Source organism: Copadichromis virginalis, linkage group LG18 (assembly GCF_057382275.1).
Source record: "Copadichromis virginalis isolate Kocher_CV1m ecotype Utaka linkage group LG18, C_Virginalis_male_GT1.1, whole genome shotgun sequence".
Taxonomy (NCBI): Eukaryota; Metazoa; Chordata; class Actinopteri; order Cichliformes; family Cichlidae; genus Copadichromis; species Copadichromis virginalis.
In genome coordinates this window covers 29,430,472-29,454,296 of record NC_140635.1, presented here as the reverse complement: position 1 = coordinate 29,454,296, position 23,825 = coordinate 29,430,472, and the positions used below count along the sequence as shown (strand labels likewise).

Here is a 23,825-nt window from a genome sequence, read left to right as displayed (position 1 = left end):
TAAAGCTCCACCCACCAACCCCCACCCCATCTTCCGCAGATTTCTGCAGGAATAGAGCTCAAAATGCTTCCAAGATGTGCGCCACATGGTTTTCATTAAGCAACATGAAGTGATTTCAGCTTCATCTATTCTGGTTTGCGTTTCTTGATTTTTGTGGGTGACATGTAGGCAGTTTGATGAAGGGGCAGCCGCGTAGTGACCAAATAACATTAAAGGGGCGTTCTCTATAAACGATGTGAAACTGAAAAACTAAATGTCCAGTTTCCACATTTTCTCTTTATGCCAAAATAAAAAGAATCAGCTCTGTGAATGCTGAAGTCTCGCTGACAGTCACCAGTTTATTGTTTGGCCCCTTTTAAGGAAGCGTGCACATCTGGGTAATTGGCGTAAACTGCTGGTCCGTGCGCGCTCTGGTACATTGCTTCTCATCAGCTTCCTTAGAGAAAGCTTTACAAACTCCTCCTCCTCCTCCTGCTCCCCCCTCCTCTCCCCTCACCGTGCGCTCTGGTCCTCTGCGCGCTCTTGGGTTTCGCCTCGGAGAAACCTCAGACCTCTGGATCGCCAAAACTTCACGAAATCAGTTTAGAGGTGTGGGGCTTGGGGCCGCAGTTGTTTTTTGTCGGGGGTTGGGTGCCGTGGTTTAGTTGTTCTTTCACAGTTTAATCATGGAGACTCTCAGAAGTCTCCTCGCGCTGCTGTGCGTTTTCATGGCTGGAGCGCAACTACAGCAGGACCAACGGCGCAGAGTTGCTGGTAGGTTTGCTGAAAACATCTGGTGCTTTCCAAGCAGATGTTCTAGTGCGATTCTTTTGCACTTGAAGTGTGTTTATTGTGTCGAATGCAATGAAGTCGTTTGTTTGCTGTATTTTGATGCACTAACAACCAAGATGATAGAATCCTAGTCCGCTATCGTTTTACCTAATGGTCATGTGAGGTGTTGGCTGTAAAGCAGACTGATATGTGATGTCAGAGTAGCCGAGAACCTCAGGCCAGCTCCCCCACCGAGGTGACAGGAGTCATAGGACAGGTGTTTGTGCAAACAGCCATGTTATAGATGCAGATAGTCTGCTGAGGTTTCCTACCTGTATGACATGATCAGCCAATGAGATGATCTAATGTTGCTCATTATAATGAGCTGTAGGCCTCTGGTGCTGAAGTAATGACTTCTGCTGGTTTCACCAGTGTTGAAGCTGATTGTTAACACGTTTAGAGAAATCTAAGCAGCTAGAAATCACATTAGTTGGATCATTTTTTCGTTCTTCTTCATTTTTTTTTTTAAATCGTGGGATTATATTTGCTGATCACAGTCATTGATTATCTGCTTTGTGAACAGAGTGTCCTGTTGACCTGTTCTTCGTCCTGGATACATCTGAGAGTGTTGCCCTCAGAAGGACACCGGATTCCTATTATATTGACCAGATCAAAAATTTCGCCAAGGACTTCATAGATCAACTCAAAGACATGTAAGAAACACACACACACACACACACACACACACACACACACACACACACACACACACACACACACACACACACACACACACACAAATTACCTTCAGTTCTGGAGGAAGTGTTCAGGTACCAGTAAGGAGCACTGTACAGCATACTCGGATACACTGTGGGCGTGGCTACAGGTGCAGAGTCCTTTTGGCCTACCCACCACACCCACTACTTACAGTGGCTGTAGTTGGGGAAATGTAACATAGAGTAACTTTTAAACACCTGGGCTTAGATTTTTTTAATCAAATGACAGAACTCTGCCAATTACTTTTATATGAAATATAATGGGATGAAAGTGTGAAGCAGAATGAAAAAGAAAAACTTAAAGAAAGCCCTCTGACTATGACTGTGATTGAATCTGCATAGTTCTGGTCCACCCCTGCCTGTCTGTACCATGTTTGATTTTAATACCATTGCTTATCCAGGCGCCACCAGTGTGACCGCATCCTGACATGGAACTCAGGAGCGCTGCACTACAGTGACGAAGTCAAACTGGTGAAGGAGCTGAGTGACTTGAATACCGAACGCAATGCCCTGAAGACAGCCATCGACAACATCGCGTACATCGGCAAGGGCACGTACACCGACTGTGCCATCAAGAGGGGCCTCGCTGAGCTGCTCATTGGGTAATAACAGCACGCGCATAGTTTCATCCTGAAATAATAAAGACGCTGACAACATTTCTGAATGTGTTTGCATACGTGTGTACCTGCTTGCAGGGGTTCCCATTACCATGAGAACAAGTATTTGGTGGTGGTGACTGATGGACATCCTATTACTGGTTACAAAGAGCCATGTGGAGGTGTGCAGGAGGCTGCTAACGAAGCCAAGCTACACGGGGTCAAAGTGTTCGCTGTCGCCATCTCACCTGACCAGGAGGTACAACGCATACACACACATACAGATCATTTATTAAACTTTGCACAAATGAAGCCGTGCATTGCTCAAATACATTTTGGGGGAGTTAAGGTTTGGCGTGTCATTTTCACTAATTAGCTATTATAAGTTAATTTTGATTTCAGAGTTTGATACTTAAATCAGTTTCAGTCTTATTTTCATGGGTTTATACTTACATAGCCATGTGTACATGATAACGGTTATTTGATCTCTGATGAAGACATCTGTTCTAGTTTTTTTAAATTGTGAAATATAAGGGATAAGTCTTATGATTATAAACCAAATCCTGTTTGCAAATGCATTAAGACAGAAATGTCATACTAAGAAGATGTTTTTCTTTGGATGATCTGGTCAACTCAGCTTTCTGATGCCATATGAAGCTAAAGAGCGTAGTCCACTTTTTCTCTTTTTCTCAAGTGTTCAGATAATGAGGTCAGAGTGTTAGCTAAGGCAGCTCTAGGCTCTGCTGGATATCAGTAAAAGCTGAAACTTCTAATATGGCTATATCAGGTTGTAAGCACAGAAGCTCCTCCCACCTGTTTCTGTTTCTGAGCACCAGCCAATAAGATGAAAACAGGCAGTAAGGAGGAGGGAGGGATGCTTAATTTCAGACAGGTCATTGAATTGATGGGTTGTAGGATGACTCGATTAAAGATAAACAAGGCTTGTTTAGACTGTGAATCATGCAAAGGTGGAGCAAAAAAAAAAAAAAAAAGAGCATAAAAGGTCTGCTTTAAAGACAAATCCAGCATAGCTCAAGTGTAAACCCCACAGCACAGTGAAACAGTTTAAGAGACAGTGAATTGAAGAAAATAGAATTCTGGAAAAACAAATTATTATCTTTCCAAATGTTTTTGATTCCACCATGGCTTCTTTAGATTAAACAGATATACAGATTAAACTCTGCATGCACTGTATTGAAAATGCTTTTTTTTAATGTGTTCTGTTCACAGTCAGGTAAAAACAAGTATCATTAATCTTAATACCATGTTATGCCAGGAATCTCTGCGTGGTGGATTTCACAATTTTCCTCTACCGGCTAATGTCAGGAAGAACATGTTGGCAGATGTTAATCTTAATCATTCGGATACTAGTGTGGCCAGATCGTAGATAAAGATGTTTGTGTTTGATTTACAGGAAGCCAGGCTGTCTCTCATTGCCACAGACCGCAACTACAGACAGAACTTCACTGCTGCAGATGACCTCAGAACCAGCAAGATGGCAACCATTGAAACCATCATTAACATGATCGTACGTCTCTTCTCTTCTCTTCTCTTCTCTTCTCTTCTCTTCTCTTCTCTTCTCTTCTCTTCTCTTCTCTCGTCTCTGAACATTGAAACATTTGGATTTCAAACTAACTCCTGGTTTATCTCTTCTTTCCAGACAAATGAAACAAAGGATGTGGTATGTCCAATTATTTATTTATTTATTTTTATTTAGATAAAGTTAACTTCACTGCTTGTTGCATGCTTTGCTGCAGAAGCCGGCCTGGGTTTTCTCATGTTTGGGGCTGAGAAGGCTGGCTAGAAAAAAAAATGTCACCAATAATGTTCAGCTCTTGTTTGTTCAAACATATTTTTGGCTGAGTAAATATTAAGCACTGTGCTTTTAAAGAAACAGCCTAACATCTTATTTGTATCTGATGAGCTCTGCTGATTCATTTTGAGTCAAAATGCAGTATTTAAAAACCAGGGTTCTCTGCTGTACTCTTTTTTTTTTTTTTTTTTTTTTTGTGCTGCATATTTCAATTCAATTCAGTTTTATTTATACAGCACCAATTTACAACAGTTGCCTCAAGGTCCTTGAGGCAAGTGAACATCTCAGTGAATCTTCACTGAGATGTAAACTTCACTAAACAACTTCACTAAACAGGAAACTAGGAGAGGTCACTGAGGGCACACACTAGATGCTACAGCCACCACATCCAAAAGCTAATTGAGATTACTGCGATTACTATTAAAACTATAATAGCTTGTTTTGTTTTTACCGCTGTGTATGTGAGAGGTTCAGGTGACACCAGAAAACATGGTTTTTTTGTATTTCCAGTGTGATCGCACCCGCCTAACAGCATGTCTTACTTAGATTTGAGCAAAACTAAGTATCCAATCTTCTGTACAGCCATAGACGCACAGACACACTTTTCATTTTTTAAAATCTTTTGTTCTTTTTTTCCAGTGTTGCTCGTTTGACTGCATTGTAAGTACTACCTTTTTTATTTTATAAGTCACAAGCGTGATTTCTCTTTGGACTATATTTTTGGAGCTAACTTTTGTTTGCCTACAGGCTCCTGGAGGGGACAAAGGACCAGATGGAGAATCTGGCTCTAAGGTGGGATAGCTGTTGGGAAAATTGAGAGATGTAGTTATGTACAGATCTCCAACCGTCCCATTTAAACCTTGTTGACTAACCTCCATCCTCCCCTTCTCTCTACAGGGAGAAATAGGTAGACCAGGGATGCCAGGAGAGAAGGGAGATGTTGGTGATGTGGTAGGTGGCTTCCTCCAATAATAAGCATAAAAAGTATGTGGCATCCAACACTTGGTGCACCTGCTGAAAAAACTGTCCGTTTATCCCATTTCTTTCTTACAGGGCAGGATTGGCGACCCTGGTCCTGTCGGTTACAGTGGAATGAAGGTACAGTGCACTTAATAAAACATGCTGATAGATTGGAGCTGGGATCTAAGGGAGCCTTCATGATATTTTGAAGCAAAGTATTTATTTGTTTTTTAAATTTTCTGCACTATTAAGTAAACTAGAAGGATATTAATCCTGCTCCAAGTAAATTAAGTTTGACTTCTCAAGAGGAGGCAGTCTGGTAACTCTGAGTATGTGTATGTTTGTCTAGTCATGACCGCTGACCTCCAGTCAGTTTTCCCACCTTATCATTCACCTCATCCCCCATGCTGTGTAATAATAATGACGTATGTGTTTCTGTTTCTAGGGAGACCGTGGCCCAAGAGGAGGGAAGGTACTGTCAGATACCCCCAAAATATATATTTTAGTAAGATTCAGTTCTGTGCTTTAATATTCTCGAGTGACTGACTCTGTGTTTGTGTGTTTTCTGCAGGGTGACAGAGGACACAAAGGCTACAAGGTGAGCTAATATTGACTTCTTGTCTTCAGAGAGAGAGGCCGTTGTACCGGCGGTTGCCCTGGAATCTTATGGTTTCCTCTCGCTTTAATTCTTTCTATTCTTTCCATCTGTTCCATCTTCTCAGGGAGACAAAGGTCAAAGGGGAAAGGATGGAATCGACGGACGCAAGGTGAATAAAGTCCGGCCATCTGATGCGTCCATCTTTCTCCTCTCAGATGTATCCGTTTTTTAGATGTTTTTGTGTGTTTTCCCCTTTAGGGTGAACCTGGTTTCCCTGGACTTGCTGGCTGTAAAGGCTCTCCTGGACAAGACGTGAGTTTAAATATATACATTGAACCTTTTATGACCTTTAATCGAGCACCATTAACACTCATGGCCAAGTGCAAATGGGAGCTAATCATGAGATCCATGACACTAATTAGAAAAGTTGCAAATGTGCAATCAGATGTGTCGACATTGGGACAAACAGAGTTTATGTTTTGTCTTAATTACACTCCTGAACACTTTAACACACCCTCAGATAAGCCAATGCTGTTTTCAGCGTCTTTGTTTATAGATTAGCCATTAGCTATTGTGTGCATGCCTAGGAATGTCGCTCTCTTTCTTTTTATTTGGTCCAAACACAAATTCTGCCTGGTATCTCCAGCAGACCACACCATGTGCTCTTTAATCTTTGGCTTAGTTTACATTCTTTTCTGTCAGACTGTTTGGATGAGTCCATATAGCTGTACTGTAAACATACACACATATACATGAGCTTACAAGTACGGCAGCCTCCAAGATGGAGTGTTACCTCAGCTGCTTCTGATCATGCATTGAAACTGTCTCTGTGTTGTGTGTTTCCAGGGCTCGCAGGGAGAGCATGGACCAAAGGGAGACCCTGGCTCTTATGGAATTAAAGGAGAAAAAGTAAGAGAGAAGGAGTTCTGGGTGCTAGAATTTTGTGTGGCCTTTAACGCCCTGTATTAAGGTGCTGTGTGCTCATTCCAGGGAGATCCCGGGAGGGACGGCGAACCAGGACGACCTGGAAACTATGGACCATTGGGCCCAAAGGTGAGTCAGCGTACAGAGAAACACAGAAACGACGAGAGATGACAAAGCAGGAACTTTGATACAGAATTAACCATGTTTGTCGTGACAGGGTGATCCAGGCCCTCGTGGTCCTGACGGGGACAAAGGAGAGCGCGGCGAAGATGTAAGCGATAAAGCTGGATAAAACCAAAAAAAAATGAAGTTCATGACTTTCACTGTAGCTTCTATAAGTTTCTGCTATGTTTGCATTTCAGGGATTACCAGGGAATGATGGACCTGCGGGCGAGAAAGTAAATATATTGACTTTAAAATGGTGTTTTTGTGTGTGACAGCTACCAAAATGCACATTACCGTCTCAAAAATCTCTCGTAGGGGCTACCTGGAGAGAAGGGGGAGCAAGGTTCCCGTGGAAACCGAGGCCCAAGAGGAGAACCGGTAAGTGCTGATAAAAGGTTTAACCCCAGTCCCTCACGGGCCTTCACCAGTTCAGCATTTTCTCCTCAGAAATTCATGGGAAATTCAGTTTGGCACGTGGACAGTATAGTGAGTCCACTGTAACCACACTGACCTTAATAGAACAGTTTTTGTGTAATTCCTCATGTACTCCCACTGAGCTGACTGTTTTTTAAAGCCTGGCTCTGTCTGCGTTCCTTGTCTTTTGTTACTGTCTTGAATGCCTTTAGTCTAATTTATACATTTGTTCTTTTCCTTGCCAGGGGGATCCAGGACCCCGCGGAGAACAAGGGAGGGAGGGCACAACTGGCCCCAACGGCGCCCCCGTAAGACAGAAACACTCACTCAAATATGAGCAACCATGCAGGCATTCGAGCAGGCACGAGCAGTTAGCGGCCCTGCTTACAATGCTGCGTGGTGTAGCACGGCACAGCCCCAACTATAAACCACTCGCTCTTTCTCTGGAATGATCCTTTTTTTCCTTTCGTAGGAACATGTTAGTGGCTGCATGCGCACATGTGAGCAGTTGTGCATATTTCATGTTAAGTGGGGATAAACTGGCCAGGTTTTCCAGAAGTAAGACCTGGCTGTGTCCCCGCAGTGCTGCCCACTCCTCCCTGCTTTAACCCCAACTCCCCTCCTCTTATTCTCCATTTTACTCCTCTTCCTGGGAACATCAACAGTCACTCTTTCCCCTCTGACTCAGTTCTTCTCTCCGTCCTCTCAAGCCAAAGCCTCACCATGGTTTTTCTTAATAAGGCACCAGGCAGTGTAATAATAATAATACGTTACAAGCATCAGCTGCGGCAACCTCCGTGATGTCAGAGTGTTCAATGGCTCTTTTGTGCTTCTGACTGTGCTACTTTCCTTGTCAGTGAACACTAAGGAAATGATTAGTATGGAAAACATGGAATAACGGACAACCGGAATAACGGCATAGCATTACTCTACAGGAGTGTTTAACAGTATTTTTTGTGTGTTAACTAGAATATAAAGAAGTGCTGTGGTGTGTTTGTCTTATTGCTTGAAAGTCCAAAACCTAAATCCAAACCTAAATATCGTATACGGCATTTCAGATTGATCCAGATGTTACCAGATCTTAGCAGTGACTTTTAATTGTTTCACAACATCCTACTGAATAATGTTACAATGCAGAGAACATAATTTCTTTTTTCACTGCTCTCCGGGCGATTATCTGCTCACATAGACACAGCGATGGGAAGAGTTGAGTAAATTGAGAAACTTTTCCTCAGGCAAAGACTCATGGGAAGTGTAGTTGTTAAATAGTGACGCTGTTAAAACTTTATTTTTTTTAAAATCCCCCTTTTTGTTATGTACAGTAAAAGTGTTTAAACAGTTTGTCATTAATGTTGTTGTTTTCCAGGGTGAAGCTGGCAAGCCCGGGCCTCCCGGGTACAGAGGAGATGAAGGCCAAGCCGGATCAGAAGTGAGTCCAACAAAACAAATGTACAGGTTATAATGAAAGTGCAGGAGTGTTTGAAGACTCTGGGAGTTTGTTGTTCCTCCATGAGCGAGAGGCTCCTAAATGAACTGCCCTTTATCTGCCAAAGTTAAAACTGTAATTTTACATGAGAGACTTTTTTGGTCTGCCTTTTTGTTTAAAGTTGACGAACGTTAGAAGCAAACAGAGACTGTCTCATACTTTCATGTCATTTACAAAGTAATAGTAAAGATTTGACTCTGTGTTTTCAGATAGCAAAGGCTAAAGTGCTACAAACCCGCTGATGTAGCTTTAAATCCATAAAAATTTTGTGAGTCAGCTTTGTTTTCATTTGTCATGTCTGTTAGTGGTTTGATGCTCGTTATCACACAATCTAGGCAGTCAGCTTGCCAGAATCTCTGACAGATTGCAGATACTAATAGTTACTGTTAAGCCTTTATATGGGACTGACGTGTCTGTTATTAAAACGGATCAGTGCTCAGTATTACTGTCAGTAAAACAGATGCTGCACTTTTGTTTGTGTTTCTTTTCTGATTAATCAAATTTGGTTTTAGAGCTCACTGAATCACATGATTATTTACTGAATCATCACGAGAGAGGCTGCTATTTACTTTCTGATTTAGAATTTGAACTTCCGTCTGATCCCACTGATGTGATCAGGGAGAGTTTTTTTAGGTGTTTTTCAGGTGGAAATTTCAAGAAATAGAACTGGTTCACAGTCTTGGTCCACACATTAACTCAAAGACACACACACACTCAGTATCTGTCAGCAATATCCAAATGTTTTCATGTTGCATTTCATGTGTTTCTAATCTCATCATTCCTTTCTTCTCTCAGGGACCCAGAGGGCCGAGAGGAATCAAAGGAGCTCCAGGAGACAGAGGCCCTATGGGAGAGAGGGTGAGTGAGAAAGGGGGGAGACAGATGTGTGCTATCGATCATAACTCCGGTCGTGTGTGTGTGCAGATGGATCTGTAAGTGTCTCTCTTTCTTATTTTCAGGGAGCGGATGGTGCTCCAGGAAATGGCACAGAAGGTTGTCATGGTTTCCAGGTAGGTAGTTAGGGCATCTCAAGTGTGGAGCAGCTTTCTCGCTGTAACTATGTATATTTTTGATGCTTATGTGGTTTTATTTTTTAGGGTTATCCTGGGCCCCGTGGAGACCCGGGTGAGCCGGTAGGTTCTTCTTTTTTTTTTTTTACATAGACAATCAGGGCACTCTTTTTTTAATTTGAGATCAGATGTTGGGATGCACGTTTGTTAGAGGCAGCGATTAACTGAGCTAAAATTAATGGGCTTTGTTAGCCCTTTTATCATCATTATCATTTAATCATCTGTCTTTGCCAGTGCTCCCCTGTAACTGTTTATATCTGCTGTGCATTTATCAGGGTGGCAGGGGGACGCCTGGACCCAAAGGAGATGATGGCGAGCCCGGAGATCCAGGCCCCGATGTAAGTCCAACTCTGACTTCTTTTCCCTTTTTGAGTTGCTACTCGCTCTTGATCTCATTTTATCTTTCCTCCTTTCCTTTCTTGGCGCAGAGAGCTGACAGGATATGAGTCACACGGCTACTATTTTAGATATATTTTCATATCTCCTTATTCATTTGCCGTCTTTTAACACGTCTCATACTACAAAGTGACTTTTTGTCTTTTCTGCTTTTCATTATTTTTTTTTCTTCTGTAGTCTAGAAGTATTTTGCTGCTCTTGTTTTTTTGTCTTTCTCCCACACTTTCCTCCTGTTCAGCAGCTGGAAATGCTTTAAGTACTTTTGAACACATTGGGGATGAGGGCTTTGAGCTGATGCAGCTGTGTATATGTTGTTGTCAAGGCTACCAGGAAGTGAGCAGAGACGATGAGGGGACTGCATTACTTTTTTTCTGGAGTGTGTGTGTGTGTGTGTGTGTGTGTGTGTGTGTGTGTGTGTGTGTGTGTGTGTGTGTGTGTGTTTACATTTAAATAATTTCACTTCCAGGGTTCGAGTTTCATGGCTTAAAAGTTTCTATCCATACATCGGTGCACCCTGACCTTTTTCTGCAGAACAGTCACACTCTGTGAGCTGTGGATTTACAGTGCCAGATCAGTTTACCACTCATCAAAGCTTTATGTTACTGCAGCCAGAGCAGGATAAGATGCCGTACAATTCACCCAGTCACCCAATATTTTACTAAAATTTGCTTGGTACTGTAGTAATGTTTCAGTAATGTACATGATACATTCACTCTGACAGCAGAGTAATGGGCATATTCTGTTAAATGAATACATGAGGCAACCCAAATTATCTGGTTAGCTTAGCATAAAGCATGAAGACTATAGCTTAACTCAACCCAATGATACTTGTTTGAGGTATGCCAAAAGGGCTGACCTGGTACATAAATCAGCATTCTGCACAAAAGATATATATATATATATGAGCTTTTAGAAGTGCTAGTGGGTGCATGCTGTCATTGTAAACCACTTTGAACACACAGGAATTAGTTTAGCAGAATGGGTGCTAAGCTAACCTGTTGTTGCCTGCAGCCTTGTATTTGGACAGTGGTCCAGTGGTGACTGTTCTCTTATCTAGGTTTGGAAAACAAGTCCAGTTAGTTACCAAAATGACGTACCATTTAACAATGGTTTAATTTCCACACCGCACCCTGTATCGGTCCATGACAAAATCGTAGACTAAAAAAACCATAGTTAACATAATTAGATGCCATTTTTTGTATATCTCAGTGAACAGAAAGAAGTTATTATGTTCCACTCATTCTCAGAGGCATGCATGCATTTCTGTTTTCTTCTTATGTCTTTCTCCCTAGACAGTGACTTTCTTGTTTCCACATTCTCAGCTGTTCACAAAAAAGCTTTTTGTTGGATGGTGGAAGGCTGTGAACGGCGTGTGGCTTTCCCACCTATTTAAAGTTGTGGCTAACATACTTTTAAGATCATATCCTGCAAAAGGTATGACAAACAGTTGCATCTGGATGTGATCGCTAAATATAACGCCATAAAATCAAGCCTATGATTTGTCTGGCTGTTTGTGTAACTATGGATGATGTAGTTCATGTTCATTACATCCTAGCATTTGAAGTTGAGCAGTAATTGGAGTCACATGCATTGTGTGCACATGTATGTTGAGATATATGTGCGTGTGTGTGTGTGCGTGTGTGTGCACACGTGTGTGTTCCTATTAAAGGCTCACGTCTGTTGGCATGTGTGTGAAAAAGCCAGATGGTTGGCAGTACTGTCTCCCCAACAGCCCTCATGTCTCCGCTGTATCTGTCCACTGTAGGTAGATGGTTGTGTTGCAGGAGTGCAGATCTGCTGGTTGTGACTTTACACTGTGAGCTAGTCCCTTTTGCTTACACTGCTTCCTGCCTTACATGTCACTCCCAATCAGAAGGTTTCTAGGACAGACATTTGTCCATTAATGATCTGTAATATTTTCATTCACATTGTTTATGAAGTCGTTTTAAAAAAAGAGAGTAAATACACTTTTATCCAAAATGAGCCGTTTAAAGCACACAAGCACCCACTTTAAAACAGTTTCTGCTCTTCTCGTGTGTTTCAAAGATTTTTTTTTTTAAATCTTCTTTTATTTTGGTATCTGCTTTCAGTTTTGGATTATTGTGAAATTCATTTCAGCTGCCTGCCGTCATTCTCAAATTTTTAAGTGTGTAAAAGTATCTGTGGGAACATTCAAATTCAACGATGTGATCATTGTCCTAAATCAATTTGTTTACAGTAGCTCTCACAGCGATCAGCTGTGTGTCAGGGTGCAGCAGCTGCAGGGGCTTTGGCTCCTTTAGCCCGCTGCATAGTTAGATAGCTGGCCATGATGAGACATGGCACAGCACTTCAGTGGATTTCTCCAAGATCAGGCAACAAACTCGTGCTTACAATTTCTGAAACTGTGTGTGGAGCAAGCAGGAATGCATTGTCTTTGTATACACAAAAATAAATGACGGTGCTCCACTTTCTCCTTCTCCTCCACTTTTATGATATGAACTACCACACTCGGAGACAAAACTCTTCTGAAGTTTTACATTTATTACTTATTTCCATAGTCAAGCACAGAGTCATAAAAAAAGTAAACAAATGAACACACACACACTAATCAGGTTGTTTTGCAGTCAGGTAATCACTTATACAGTAAGTCAGTATGAAGGTTTTAGTTGGACTCTGGATCTAAAAAGTGTGTGCCACTGCAGCTGTTTCCAGTTTAGACAAAACTATGAGCTGTGGTTATTGTTTAGCAGTGCTTTGCCACACAGCATTGCACGTTCATTGTGATTAGTGTGTAAATCAACTTAGTTTCTTTAAATAGCTTTTCATCCTGTAATTTGAAAAGATTTACAATCATTTATTTCAAAAGAGAAAAACAAACCAAAGGTGTGACCCTTTCTTTTAATCTCCATTCATTTTCTCTTTTTTGACAGAATAACGAACCAGGGCCTCTAGGACCAAAAGGGGCCAAAGGTCACAGAGGGCCCGAGGGCAGGCCGGTAAGAATGACATGGAGTGTGCACGTATGTTTGTGGTGTATGAATGTGTAAAACATAGATTCATGGGCAATGCTGACATATTTTTTCTGTTAATGTTATTTGTGCACTTGATTAGTTAATTCATTAAAACATTAATTCTTCTTAATAGGAAAGAAATACAGACTTAGCAGGCCTTTAAGAAAGTGAGCTAACAAGAGCACAGCCAGCTTTCAACTCTGTCCATTTCCATGTTTCAGACAGACACCACAACACCAAACCACATGCTAAGAGATGGAAAAACAATCATTCCTATGTTTCCTTAAACCTTAAACTTTGTGGTGTTGCTTCATGTGAAAATATAAACAAAGCTTAATCTAAATATGACATTAATCTAAATGATCGCACGCTCTCTGAGAGGAACCACTGAAAAGTTTGCGTCATGTGCTCCGAGTGCTGTTCTTCTCTACAATTAACGGCTGTCTCTCTCCCTCGCTCTCTTTTCCTGTCTTTCTCATTCTGTAATGTGTGTGTGTGCTAGTCTGGTGTCTTTTACGCAGAAACGAGTGCCGTTAAACAGAGCTTTAATGTCGGCTAAAACATAACAGATGGTTTTCCTACAGTCGAGAGAAGAAAAAAAAACGACTCCCAAAATTCTGTGGCAGTGAACTTTTGGACGTTTCAGATGTTTGCAGAACGACAGTGGCGAGCATGAAATGTGTGGGCGCGGATTGTGGGTTCAGTCATGGTGAGAACCTTGCGTACAGTCAGAGGAGTAACGTCTTTTTCAAAGAAGCCCCCCATATTTTTTAATTCCAACTAAAACACAAAAACTTTCCTCTGTCATCTTGAAGCCAGACCAGATAGACCTTTGGACAGATTTTTAAAAGAAAAAACAAAACAAAAAAAACATAGACATTTTTCAGGAGGATGAATCACTCAAGTCTCCCTATCTCCTTTTCAGGGACCACCAGGGCCTCCCGGACCACCAGGAGCCGATGTGAGTATCAAGATAAAAATTGAAGCAATCCAATTAATGTGAGCCTTCGCCCTCAATTTAGCCGTAGCACCAGAGTGCTAACACACTTAATTCCCCCTTGAGGCTGTGCAAGTTTTTCATCTGCAACTGATACTGTATGTTCAGTCCAAAGCCACACAACCAATTTCCTGAACACAAAACCCCAAGGCGCTCACTGACTTCTAAGTAAAATATCACGTAGTCATGTTTTCATTTTCTTCTCCTTTGGAGCGGCTCAAAAGCAGTCAGGGAGCTGGCTGTGTGTCGTGTTTGTATATTATGTAATGTGATGTAGGTCTGCGGCCATATTGTAATGTATCCTCTGCCTCTCTCTTCAGGATTGTGAAATTCTGGATATCATTATGAAGCTCTGCTGTAAGTTCAAGACTTAACGGTTTGCCTTCTTGAACACCCACTCACAGAATTTAAATTCTTTATGTTAAAGTTTTCTCTGTCATTCATATGTATGTATATATATATATACATTACAGTTACAGTGGTGAGTGCGAATGTTAAACATTGCAGATGTTTCAGATAATGAGGTCAGCATATGTACAAGTAATCCCTGTGAGCCAAAAGTTAAGACCTCAGATTGTCAGTTTCAGTCTTGGTTTGTATGATGTCATAAACAGGGGATCTCCCTAATGTGGTCATCTCAGGCAAAGAGCTCTGACTAAGAGAACAGAAGACCTGCTGTTTGAAGCTTCTGGTTGTCAGGATCACCCAGTCAGAAAAAAGGATGGCTTAAAGTCTAACTAAAAACACATGTATAGCCTCTTCGATTAAAAACGAACGTCATCCATTTAAATCTGATTTTTAAAAAGTCTCAGTGCAGTCTGGGTAGTGATGTTGAACAGTTGGAACAGTCTTGGACTTTACATTAAGATAAACAGGGAATTATTCTGTTTATCCTTTTCAATTTGAACCTGATTGTACTGTAACTGAGGAGGAAACCATACTGGGTATTAGTCAAACTGGACATCCATATCCAGCACTAATTTTCCTTGAGAGACCCATCCCAGTATAGGATCTAATCCCCTCCACCATGATAAGGTGATGTTTTACAGAGGGGAATTTAGAAACCTACTGTGAAAAAGTAGGTTTGTGAAAAACTGAAAAAGAAAATTGAGGAACCTAGACTTCAGTGGGGTTCAGTGTCATGTAGACTGGGCAACTTTCTCGACTGGAGGGCTGTCTAGGTTGATACACCAACGCAAAGCTGCATGGAACTCAACAATAGTGCCTCTGGTTTATCAAACTGGGGTGATGTTTCTTCTTTTTAAGAAGGGAAAACAAGGTTGTGGTCCAACTTTAGCAGAATCAGCAAACCTCAGCTCTCTGGGATGTTCTTTGTTAGGGTGCTTTTGGGAGAGTCTGTCCATTGGTCGACCCTCAGATCCACGAGGAACAATTTGATTTTCATCCTGGTTGTTGAACATATGACCAACTCCTTTTCTTCTCAAGGATATTGCATGTATTTTATAGACAATAAAACAATAAGATATCCCTCAGTGTGTCCTCTGGGATTGCTTTAGTAGTATGAAGTGTCTGCCCTGCTGTCATGGGCCATTCTGTGCCTATACAACCTTAGTAACAGCTTGGTTTGCATTGCCAAAGGTAAGAACCAGCAGGGTTGCACACAGATTTTAGTTATAAATTTTATGGATAGGCAATTTTTAGTTATTGTCAAGCAGAGAAGGGTTTCTGGTTTTGTGGCCTCGGGATCTCCTCTGCTTTTGCAGTTTATAGCCCAGTGTGAAACAGCAGGAATGAGAATTAGCATTTCCAAGCCTGAGGCCATGGTTCTCAGCTGGAAAAGAGTAGAGTGCTCATTCCAGGTCACAAAGGAGTTGCTGCTCAGGTATCTCAGGGAAATGGACAGATGGATTGGTGTAGCATCAGGAGTGGTGCAGAGTGCTGCCACCACATCATTGCTTAGGCTACTGCAAAGATGAGGCAGTCCAAATCTCTGCTTAGACTGCTGACCCTGTGTCCCAGACCCTGAAAAGTGTTGGAAAATGAATGAATGGATGTTGCTCCACTAACAGTGTTTAACAAAATAAGCATCTACTGATGTAATATAGTCCTCTACCATCATTCCTTTTTAAAAAAAATCCAAATAAACTTTGTGTTTAAACAGTTATACATGGTCCACAAACATCTGTTTATGCACATCTGCTGGCCATCATAGGTCTGCATCTGAAATATTCTTAAGAGCTTGAAAAAAAGAACACAACTGAACTTAGAGACGCTTCTTCATCACTAAAAACGAAAGGTGGAGAGTCTCAGGTATTTAATGTCTACTGAGTGTTGTCTCCTTTGGAAATGATCCTGAGAGCTGTTGTTCTGCTACTTGACCTGCTACTGACTATTGGTTAATACCATCAGCGGTGTTTAAGACTGAAACTACTGTGAGACCCTGCCCTCCTCTGTCATGTGACCTATTGATGTCACTTGAGGTGAGGTGGGGGGTTGAAGCAACAGTGAAGGGATCTCAAGACAGTGGCTACAATGTAGCAATGGACATAGGTGGCCTCCTTTACTGGTTTTACAAACCATCTGTCTACTCGGTCCAAAATATGAACATTGTCATTGTCCTTTAAGTACAAGTGTACACCTGAGGGTTGTGCTGTTGAATGATGAGAGGTGAAACGTTTTGACAAGCTAAAGAAGTTAAGACAAGCTCTTAAGGCTGCCATGACCTGGATGATGGACAGACATCTGACATACTGGTCTTAGTTGGAGGTTGCTGGTCACTTATGGACTGCTGAGCTGATTGAACTGGCAGGTTGTCATCTTCCTATTTGAACAGGGTCATGACCAAACGTTTGCTTTCGGAGGTTGTAAGTGTTGGATGTATTGGACGGTTTTGTGCCTAGCATGAGAGGATTTTATATTTACCATTGTTGACTTGAAGTCCAAAACCATTGATTCCTTTTGATTTATTCATTGTTCATAACCAGCTGCGCCATTTGGTATATTCATCCCATCAATGCAGCAAAAGTATCATAAGAGAAGTGCTCAAAACACAGCCACAGTCCTTTGGGAAGGTGCCACAAGCATTTTCCTGCTCATTTCTCGTTTCTTCACAACAGGAAAGATGTTAAGGCTAATATCGCTTCCTTTGTTTCCTTTCAACTGGAAATGAAAGCCAGATGCAGAGCAGTGTGGCACAGAAACTTGTAATAATAGCGTTTGAGTTTAGATCATCAGCCCAGAGAAAAAGTAACAGCAGCTTTCATTAGGTCATAATATGGAGTAAACATTGAGGATTGTTTCACTTTTTTTCACAGAGTATTTCAGGTATTTTAAGCTAGTGCTTTAATAGAAGATGGCATTTATTGCATTTTGAGAGCTTCAAGTTTTTAGTTTAAGAAAAGAACAGCTAAAACTGAACCAAAGCAAAGCTTACACAGTCTTAAAATACAAATATGGTGCAGGAAATTGATATAATAGGGCCACTTTAAACAGTTGGCCTTCTTTAGCTCAGTGCTAGGCTAACCCTAATGAAAACCGAAGCAGATTGTATCATGATACATTTATTTCTGCATTTCATTAACTTTGATTTGTGGTTTTTTTCCCCCATGCTCTTCTAATCACCCCCAGCTTGTTGTGGTGAGTTTGGAGTCATTGCCTATATTGTTCTCCACTGTCTGTAGCTACTTTGACGATTAGCCTTTATGAAATTATTCATGTGTGTGTCTCCAGAGTGTAAGTGTGCACCAGTGGACCTGGCGTTCATCGTGGACAGCTCAGAGAGTATCGGTTCTACAAACTTTGCTCTTGCCAAAGACTTTATCATCACAGTCATTGACAGGCTGATAAAAGACCAGCAAGTAAAGGTAACATCCTCCTTTAATTTATCCTCTGTTTTGACAGCATTGCATTTCATATTCTTCACCTTTTTCCTAATCTCTACCACCATCTGTCAGCCACATGCTTGGCCTTTGTGGGATTTGTTGTTTATTTAAAATCATTCCAAGAATGGTGCTAAAGCTATTTTTCAGAGATGTTACGAAATGCTCGCCTCGAGAGCAAACCTCAAAATAGAAAAGTGTGAATGAAAGATATTCTCTTGGGTTTGGAACATGCTTTTATGTCTCTCCAGTGACTCTCCTCTCCCAGTTTGGTTGCAATTAGTCAGGATGGGTGGGACACAGAAATGTTGACAGAGGAAAACACACACAGACCAAAACACACAGTCACCATGCAGTGCTTTGGGTTTTTTTCTTTCCAGTTTGCTGTCGACGAGTCCACAGTGAGTGTTGTCCAGTACAGTGGATCAAGAGCCCAAGAAGCTGTCAGACTATCCTCAAGCCTCACCGAATTCAAACAGTGAGTTCACACACGCGTGCGGCAGGAGTCTCTGGCTTTCTTTGTTCTTTATAAATGTACTTTAAGAATTTTGCAGTGCAGTAAAAAATGAGAGAAGGGTAGCATTGCAGATGTTTACGCTGATAACACAAACATTATGCAGGAGCAGGTAATAGATAATAGGTATTGATTTTTCAATAACCGGACATGAACATGGAGAGTTTCCTGTATAACTTAGATTTCTAACTAACAAGGCCGCTCATTCTCTTTCTCTTGATAATATTTTCTTTAAAGTTATAAGACATTTTGGGGTCAACTTGAAAGAAATAGATGCAAACTATAATAGTATATTTCAAATCCCCATATACCAGGATTATTCCCTAAATTCTGCCAATATAAACAAAAGCAGTGGATATTTAAGTCGTTTTTAAAGCGTTTTTAAAGATAATATTAGAAAGTTTGACGAGCAGGTCAGAAGTCCAAAGTAACGTCCCCTGTATGCCTTTATGATGCTCTCAATACAAACAATGGCAATAATGGACAATGAGGGACTTTTCTACCCTAAAAAAACAGCACTATAGATCTGATCAGAAATAGATCTGTCGCTATTAAGTTAAATACACTCTAAGTGGTAATTACTTATCTGGAAACAGAAATGACTGTTTAAATGTATAAAATGAAAGAACCTTTGAATACAGCATGTTGTATATTTTGCCTTATGTTTCAATGCTAAGCACGTTTTCTTTGTGTGTGTGTGTGTGTGTGTGTGTGTGTGTGTGTGTGTGTAGGGCAGTGAGAGACATGAAGTGGCTAGCTGAGGCCACGTACACAGGCGAGGCCCTTGATTTTGCTTTGAGCAACACAATCAGTGTCATGAGGAAAGAGAACAAAGTCGTTCTCGTTCTCACTGATGGACGCTCTGATATCGACAGAGACAAGACCCCCCTCAACATACTCTGTGGTAAAGGCCTCCAGGCAAGTGTGACACACTTTGAAACACACACTGTAGAAGGTTGAATCACATCCCTGTACAGGCAACCCTAAAAGGTCCCTGCTTCATCTCTAGGTTGGTGGTTTAGGAGTAAAGGACTACTCAGGCCGTGAGCCCAACCAAGAGCAGCTCGACGACGTGGTGTGTAAGAACGACCCCAAACCAGGCTTTTCCTTCGTGCTGGATAACTTTGCTGAACTTCTCGACGACAACTTCCTGCAGAACCTTACAGACAGAATCTGTAAAGGTACAGCACAGCTCCACATATTTAAATAACCTATGAATGCACTCCTTATCTAGTTATTAGTGTTGTTTTAGCAACACCATATTCACGATATACAGCGATATCCAGGCGTCTGTGTCAGTTGCGGTAACAGAGAAACATTAAAGACTTCTTTGTAGTAACAAAACAACACGCCAGTATCTGATCTTGCAGTTATTTAACCAGCTGGAAACAGTAATTTGGAAATAAACTGACTTATCTTGTGCTTTCTGTTACAGAGAAGAAATGCCCAGACTACAGATGTCCCAGTAAGTCTGATATTATTTTCCAATACACAGTTACACTGGGTTGTATTATGTTTGTACTATTTTACTGGGTTTGACAATGTCTTACATCCCTCATTCAGAAATCAGTTGTTCAAAGCTATTTTTCTATAGCACCTTTCATGCAGGTTAGTGCAGGTCAAAGTGCTTCACAACTGTCAAAAAGACATAATAAGGAGGAACAAATAAATTATATAATAAATTAATATGCAGCAGACAAGAAATAAATCTAAATTTGAAATGGCCTATAGGTATGATAAGAGTAAGTCAAATAAAGCTTAAATCAATTTAAAAATAGATATTAAAATATTACATTAAAAATGTAAAAATAAAAATAATCACAAATAAAATAGCAACAAAAATACAAAGTTAAAGATATAGTTAAAAACATAGAAAGTTATTTTAAAAAATCAAATAAAAATATGCGACATCAGTAGGACATGTAAGAAAACCCCAAATCCAATCTTTTCAGCATAAAAGATTTGATTTAAATTTCTTTTTAGAGATTTCAAAAACCTTCTGTTGCTCTTGGGTGCCTCTGCTGTTTTAGCGATGTGGGTAAAACCTCATGGCTGCCTCTAAACATTTTCTTCCTCCACACTGGAACAAGAAAAAGACCTGAAATACTTTATATGCCATCAGCACGTGAGACATAGATACTGGAATAAGGCCACGAGGTGGTTTAAAAACAAGTAAAATGATTTTGAATTCACTACTGACAGGCAGCCAGTATAGACTTCAGAATCAATATAATCTTTCTCTTATCTCCAAATAAATGATCTAACTTCTGCTGATGTAACACATTTTAAGTCGACCAGCTAGCAGGGCATTACAATTATCCAGCTTTGTTGGCATAAAAGCATGTTATCAGTTTCTTTGTGTTACTCAGACTTAGAAAAGGTCGAACAGTTTAAAGCAGAAGGAAGGAGACTCAGTGACAGACCCCACATGAGCTCTGACGTTCAGATCAGAGTCAGCCCTCCTACCTCTATGTTTTGTGCTTAGTGGCTAGAGGTAACTCTGAACGAATTCCCTTTTTCTGTTTCTGTCTCTAAGCTTTAGGCTAAAATTTAATTTTAGTTACTTCTGCCTCTGCCTCACCTTTTCTATATTATTTTAAGGATTGTTTGAAAAAAATACATCTCAACACAGTCACGTTATTCAGTGAACGAAAGTCGAAAAAACCCCAAACCAACAATAAATTAGAATCTGGATGTTAAAGACATCATAAATAAATGCTGTGTTTCTCTCTCCTGTGTTGGAAATCTCTGACCAGATGTGTTGTGTGTATTATTTCTGCTTATATTGCAGTCGAGTTTCCTCAAAGTACCGATATTTTGGTGATGATGGACAGCTCGGCCAGCGTAGGCCAGAAGAACTTTGAAATAAGCAAAACCTTTGCCCAACACTTGGCTGATCGCTTCCTGAACGCAAACAGGTCGCTTGGTGCCCAGATTAGAGTGGGTGTGGGCCAGTATAGTCGGAATGCTCGCTTGGACGCGCCGCTGAATCACAATCTGACGGTGTTGTCTGAGGAAATTAAAGCAGCTACCTTCCAAAACGATGGCACCAGCGTGACCCAGGCCTTGGAGTTTGCAATCAGGACTTTAGCCTCCCGCGGGGATGGATCAGCAGGCAGTAAGAAGCTGGTGCTCTTCTCTGACGGCAGGTCTCAGGGCGTCACCCAGCCTGTCCTGGAGAAGCGTGTTCGCGAGGTGGCGGATGCTGGTATTGAGCTCTATGTCATCTCAGCTGGCACCCAGGTCAGCGAGGCTAACCTGCGCACTCTGGTGAGCAGAGGACGGCTGGCCGACATCACATACGCTCAGCGCCATCTGTTCCGTCTCCCAGACTACCCATCTCTGCTCCGTGGGGTCTTTTACCAAACCGTCTCCCGCAGGGTGTCCATGCCCTGAATGGGGATACACCATACAACAGGACTAATACGCTTTACATTTTTAGTCCAATGAATATTCAGTCTCACTCATTTACAGTACACTGTGTTTAAAAAAGAAAAGAAAGTCGCAAAACGACTAATGATTGTGTGGCAGAAAAAATGTAAATTTCTTCAAAAATTACCCAGAAACCTTTTTTTTTTTTTTTTTACCCCAACTTGATCCTCCAAGGCAGACCATGTTAGGCTGTGTACAAACCCCGGTGCCTTCGCTGAGATCATAACCAAACGAAGGTATTTGACCTAAACCTCCCACTTTTAGAAATTTCTGCCTTGGAGGTAAAGTTCAGGGTAAAAAAGTGCCAAATAAATGGGTAACTCCGGTCCTGGAGAGCCATCAGTATTAGCACGTGTCTATTTCTAGCTTTCATCTGCATTAGGCTGATTTCTACTCAGGTATCCCTGTATCACTGTCAGCTCTGACTTCAGCTTTAAACAAGGCTCTTTGAAACAGCACTTACTTGCCTCTCCAGGACCGGACCTCCTGCCCTTTCAAGGATTGTGTTTAGAGTCTAATGTGGATTCTTTTTTCTTATTTTCATTATAACTCTAGCCACTCTTTCAAGTGGTGTCAGATCTGTTGTGTGACAGTAACGCAAAATGAAGTGACCAATCACAGCTGTGAACTGATTTATTTTAAACTCCACCTCCATGATCTTTAAGTGTTAACTTAGTCCACAATTGGAGAAAACTCACACTGTTCATTATGTCAAAGTTATATTAAATCACCAAAACAGGATGTGACATCAGATAGGCTTATGTAGAAAGCCTGCTTCACCAGAACTCCACAGCTCGACCTTACCTGTGTGGTTCTGTCTGTGAGTATGTGTGAACCCTCTCAGTGTGTGGACATCATTTACATGTGAATGTGTGTTTTACACAGAGCCTCGGGGCGTTGGTCCATAAACAGCTGTGCTATGGTCGCTGGTTCAAATAATAGAGTAATGATAAAAAACTGTTCTTTATTGTCTGTGGAGCAGAAAAGCCTCAGTTTCACACACACATACGCTTACACGCATACATTGGTTCAGTGACCTTGGAATCTGCCATGGTGGAAACCTTGAAAATAAACATGGCACTTCTCACACCTACCCACACACAGAAAAATACACACAGCTTTTTAGATCACCTTAAGTGGAAGTTCAAAGGTGTTGTTATCTTCATTGGCTCAGAGTCACTGAGCTGTTGTTATCTGTGGTGCTACTAGTTTCAGTGTATTAGCCTCTACCCTTTTTGTTAAAGAAGATATTTTTACCGTGGGGATGCACAGCCGCAGTAGTTTCATAAGAGCTCCTTCAATAAAGGTTGCTGCACCTAAGTGTGATTGTTTTTGTCCTGTACACACACACTCGCAAAGGTAGTTTACAAAGATCCATTCACACATGTTCATGTACCTCTACTGACAATTCTTTGGTTCAGATTAAAACACTGAGGAGAAAAAAAGAATTTTTACATCTCTCAGGTAGTGTTATAAAACAATGCATACATTTACATTGCTATGCAGATGATACTCAATCATATTTATCTGTGAAGCCAGCAATTAGTTAAACTACAGACAAGTCTTCAGTACACAAATGACCGAATTTCCTGACTGAATTTCTCTTCACCTAGACTCCAACAAATTGAGGTTATTGTACCTGAGCCCTAAAAATCTTAGAAAGTGTGGTTTCTAACCAGGTTTCTACTCTGGATGGCATTACCCTGATGTCTGCTAACAGTGTGAGGAATTTTGGAGTCATTTTTGAAAAGCTAGTCCATTTGGGGCAGGTAGGTAGAGTGGTTGCCCCATGATCAGAAGGTCGGGGTTTTGACTCCACTGAACGGCTACCCTGAGGTACCCCTGAGCAAGGTACCGTCCCTACACACTGCTCCCCGGGCGCTGCATTGGTGGCTGCCCACTGCTTCACTGGGTGAATTGGTTAAATGCAGAGGAGTAATTTCCCTATGGGGACTAACACATACACATTATTTGTTACTCATAGGCAGGAATACTGTGATTCATTACTGTCAGGCTGTTTTCAAAGTTCCCTGGAAAGTCTTCTGTTGATCCAAAATGCATATTTCTCCCATATTAGTTTCTCACCATTTGCTCCCTGCTAA

At 41.2% G+C, this 23,825-nt stretch overlaps 1 protein-coding gene across 1 annotated transcript; it reads left to right on the top strand.

Annotated features, from left to right (window-relative positions):
* The first annotated feature begins 505 nt into the window (after nucleotides 1-505).
* Nucleotides 506-23,043, top strand: col6a1 (collagen, type VI, alpha 1). Its single transcript, XM_085438683.1, has 35 exons — nucleotides 506-753; nucleotides 1,334-1,463; nucleotides 1,928-2,128; nucleotides 2,222-2,381; nucleotides 3,537-3,650; nucleotides 3,783-3,803; nucleotides 4,575-4,595; nucleotides 4,683-4,727; nucleotides 4,833-4,886; nucleotides 4,989-5,033; nucleotides 5,341-5,367; nucleotides 5,467-5,493; nucleotides 5,618-5,662; nucleotides 5,752-5,805; nucleotides 6,340-6,402; nucleotides 6,484-6,546; nucleotides 6,635-6,688; nucleotides 6,780-6,815; nucleotides 6,898-6,960; nucleotides 7,242-7,304; nucleotides 8,363-8,425; nucleotides 9,278-9,340; nucleotides 9,442-9,492; nucleotides 9,580-9,615; nucleotides 9,828-9,890; nucleotides 12,861-12,926; nucleotides 13,867-13,902; nucleotides 14,259-14,295; nucleotides 17,527-17,535; nucleotides 17,629-17,762; nucleotides 18,158-18,255; nucleotides 19,023-19,209; nucleotides 19,301-19,472; nucleotides 19,727-19,756; nucleotides 21,083-23,043. Exons 1-35 carry the CDS (start codon nucleotides 666-668, stop codon nucleotides 21,685-21,687), a joined length of 3,024 nt encoding a protein of 1,007 aa, XP_085294809.1. The 5' UTR covers nucleotides 506-665; the 3' UTR covers nucleotides 21,688-23,043.
* Nucleotides 23,044-23,825: the final 782 nt, after the last annotated feature.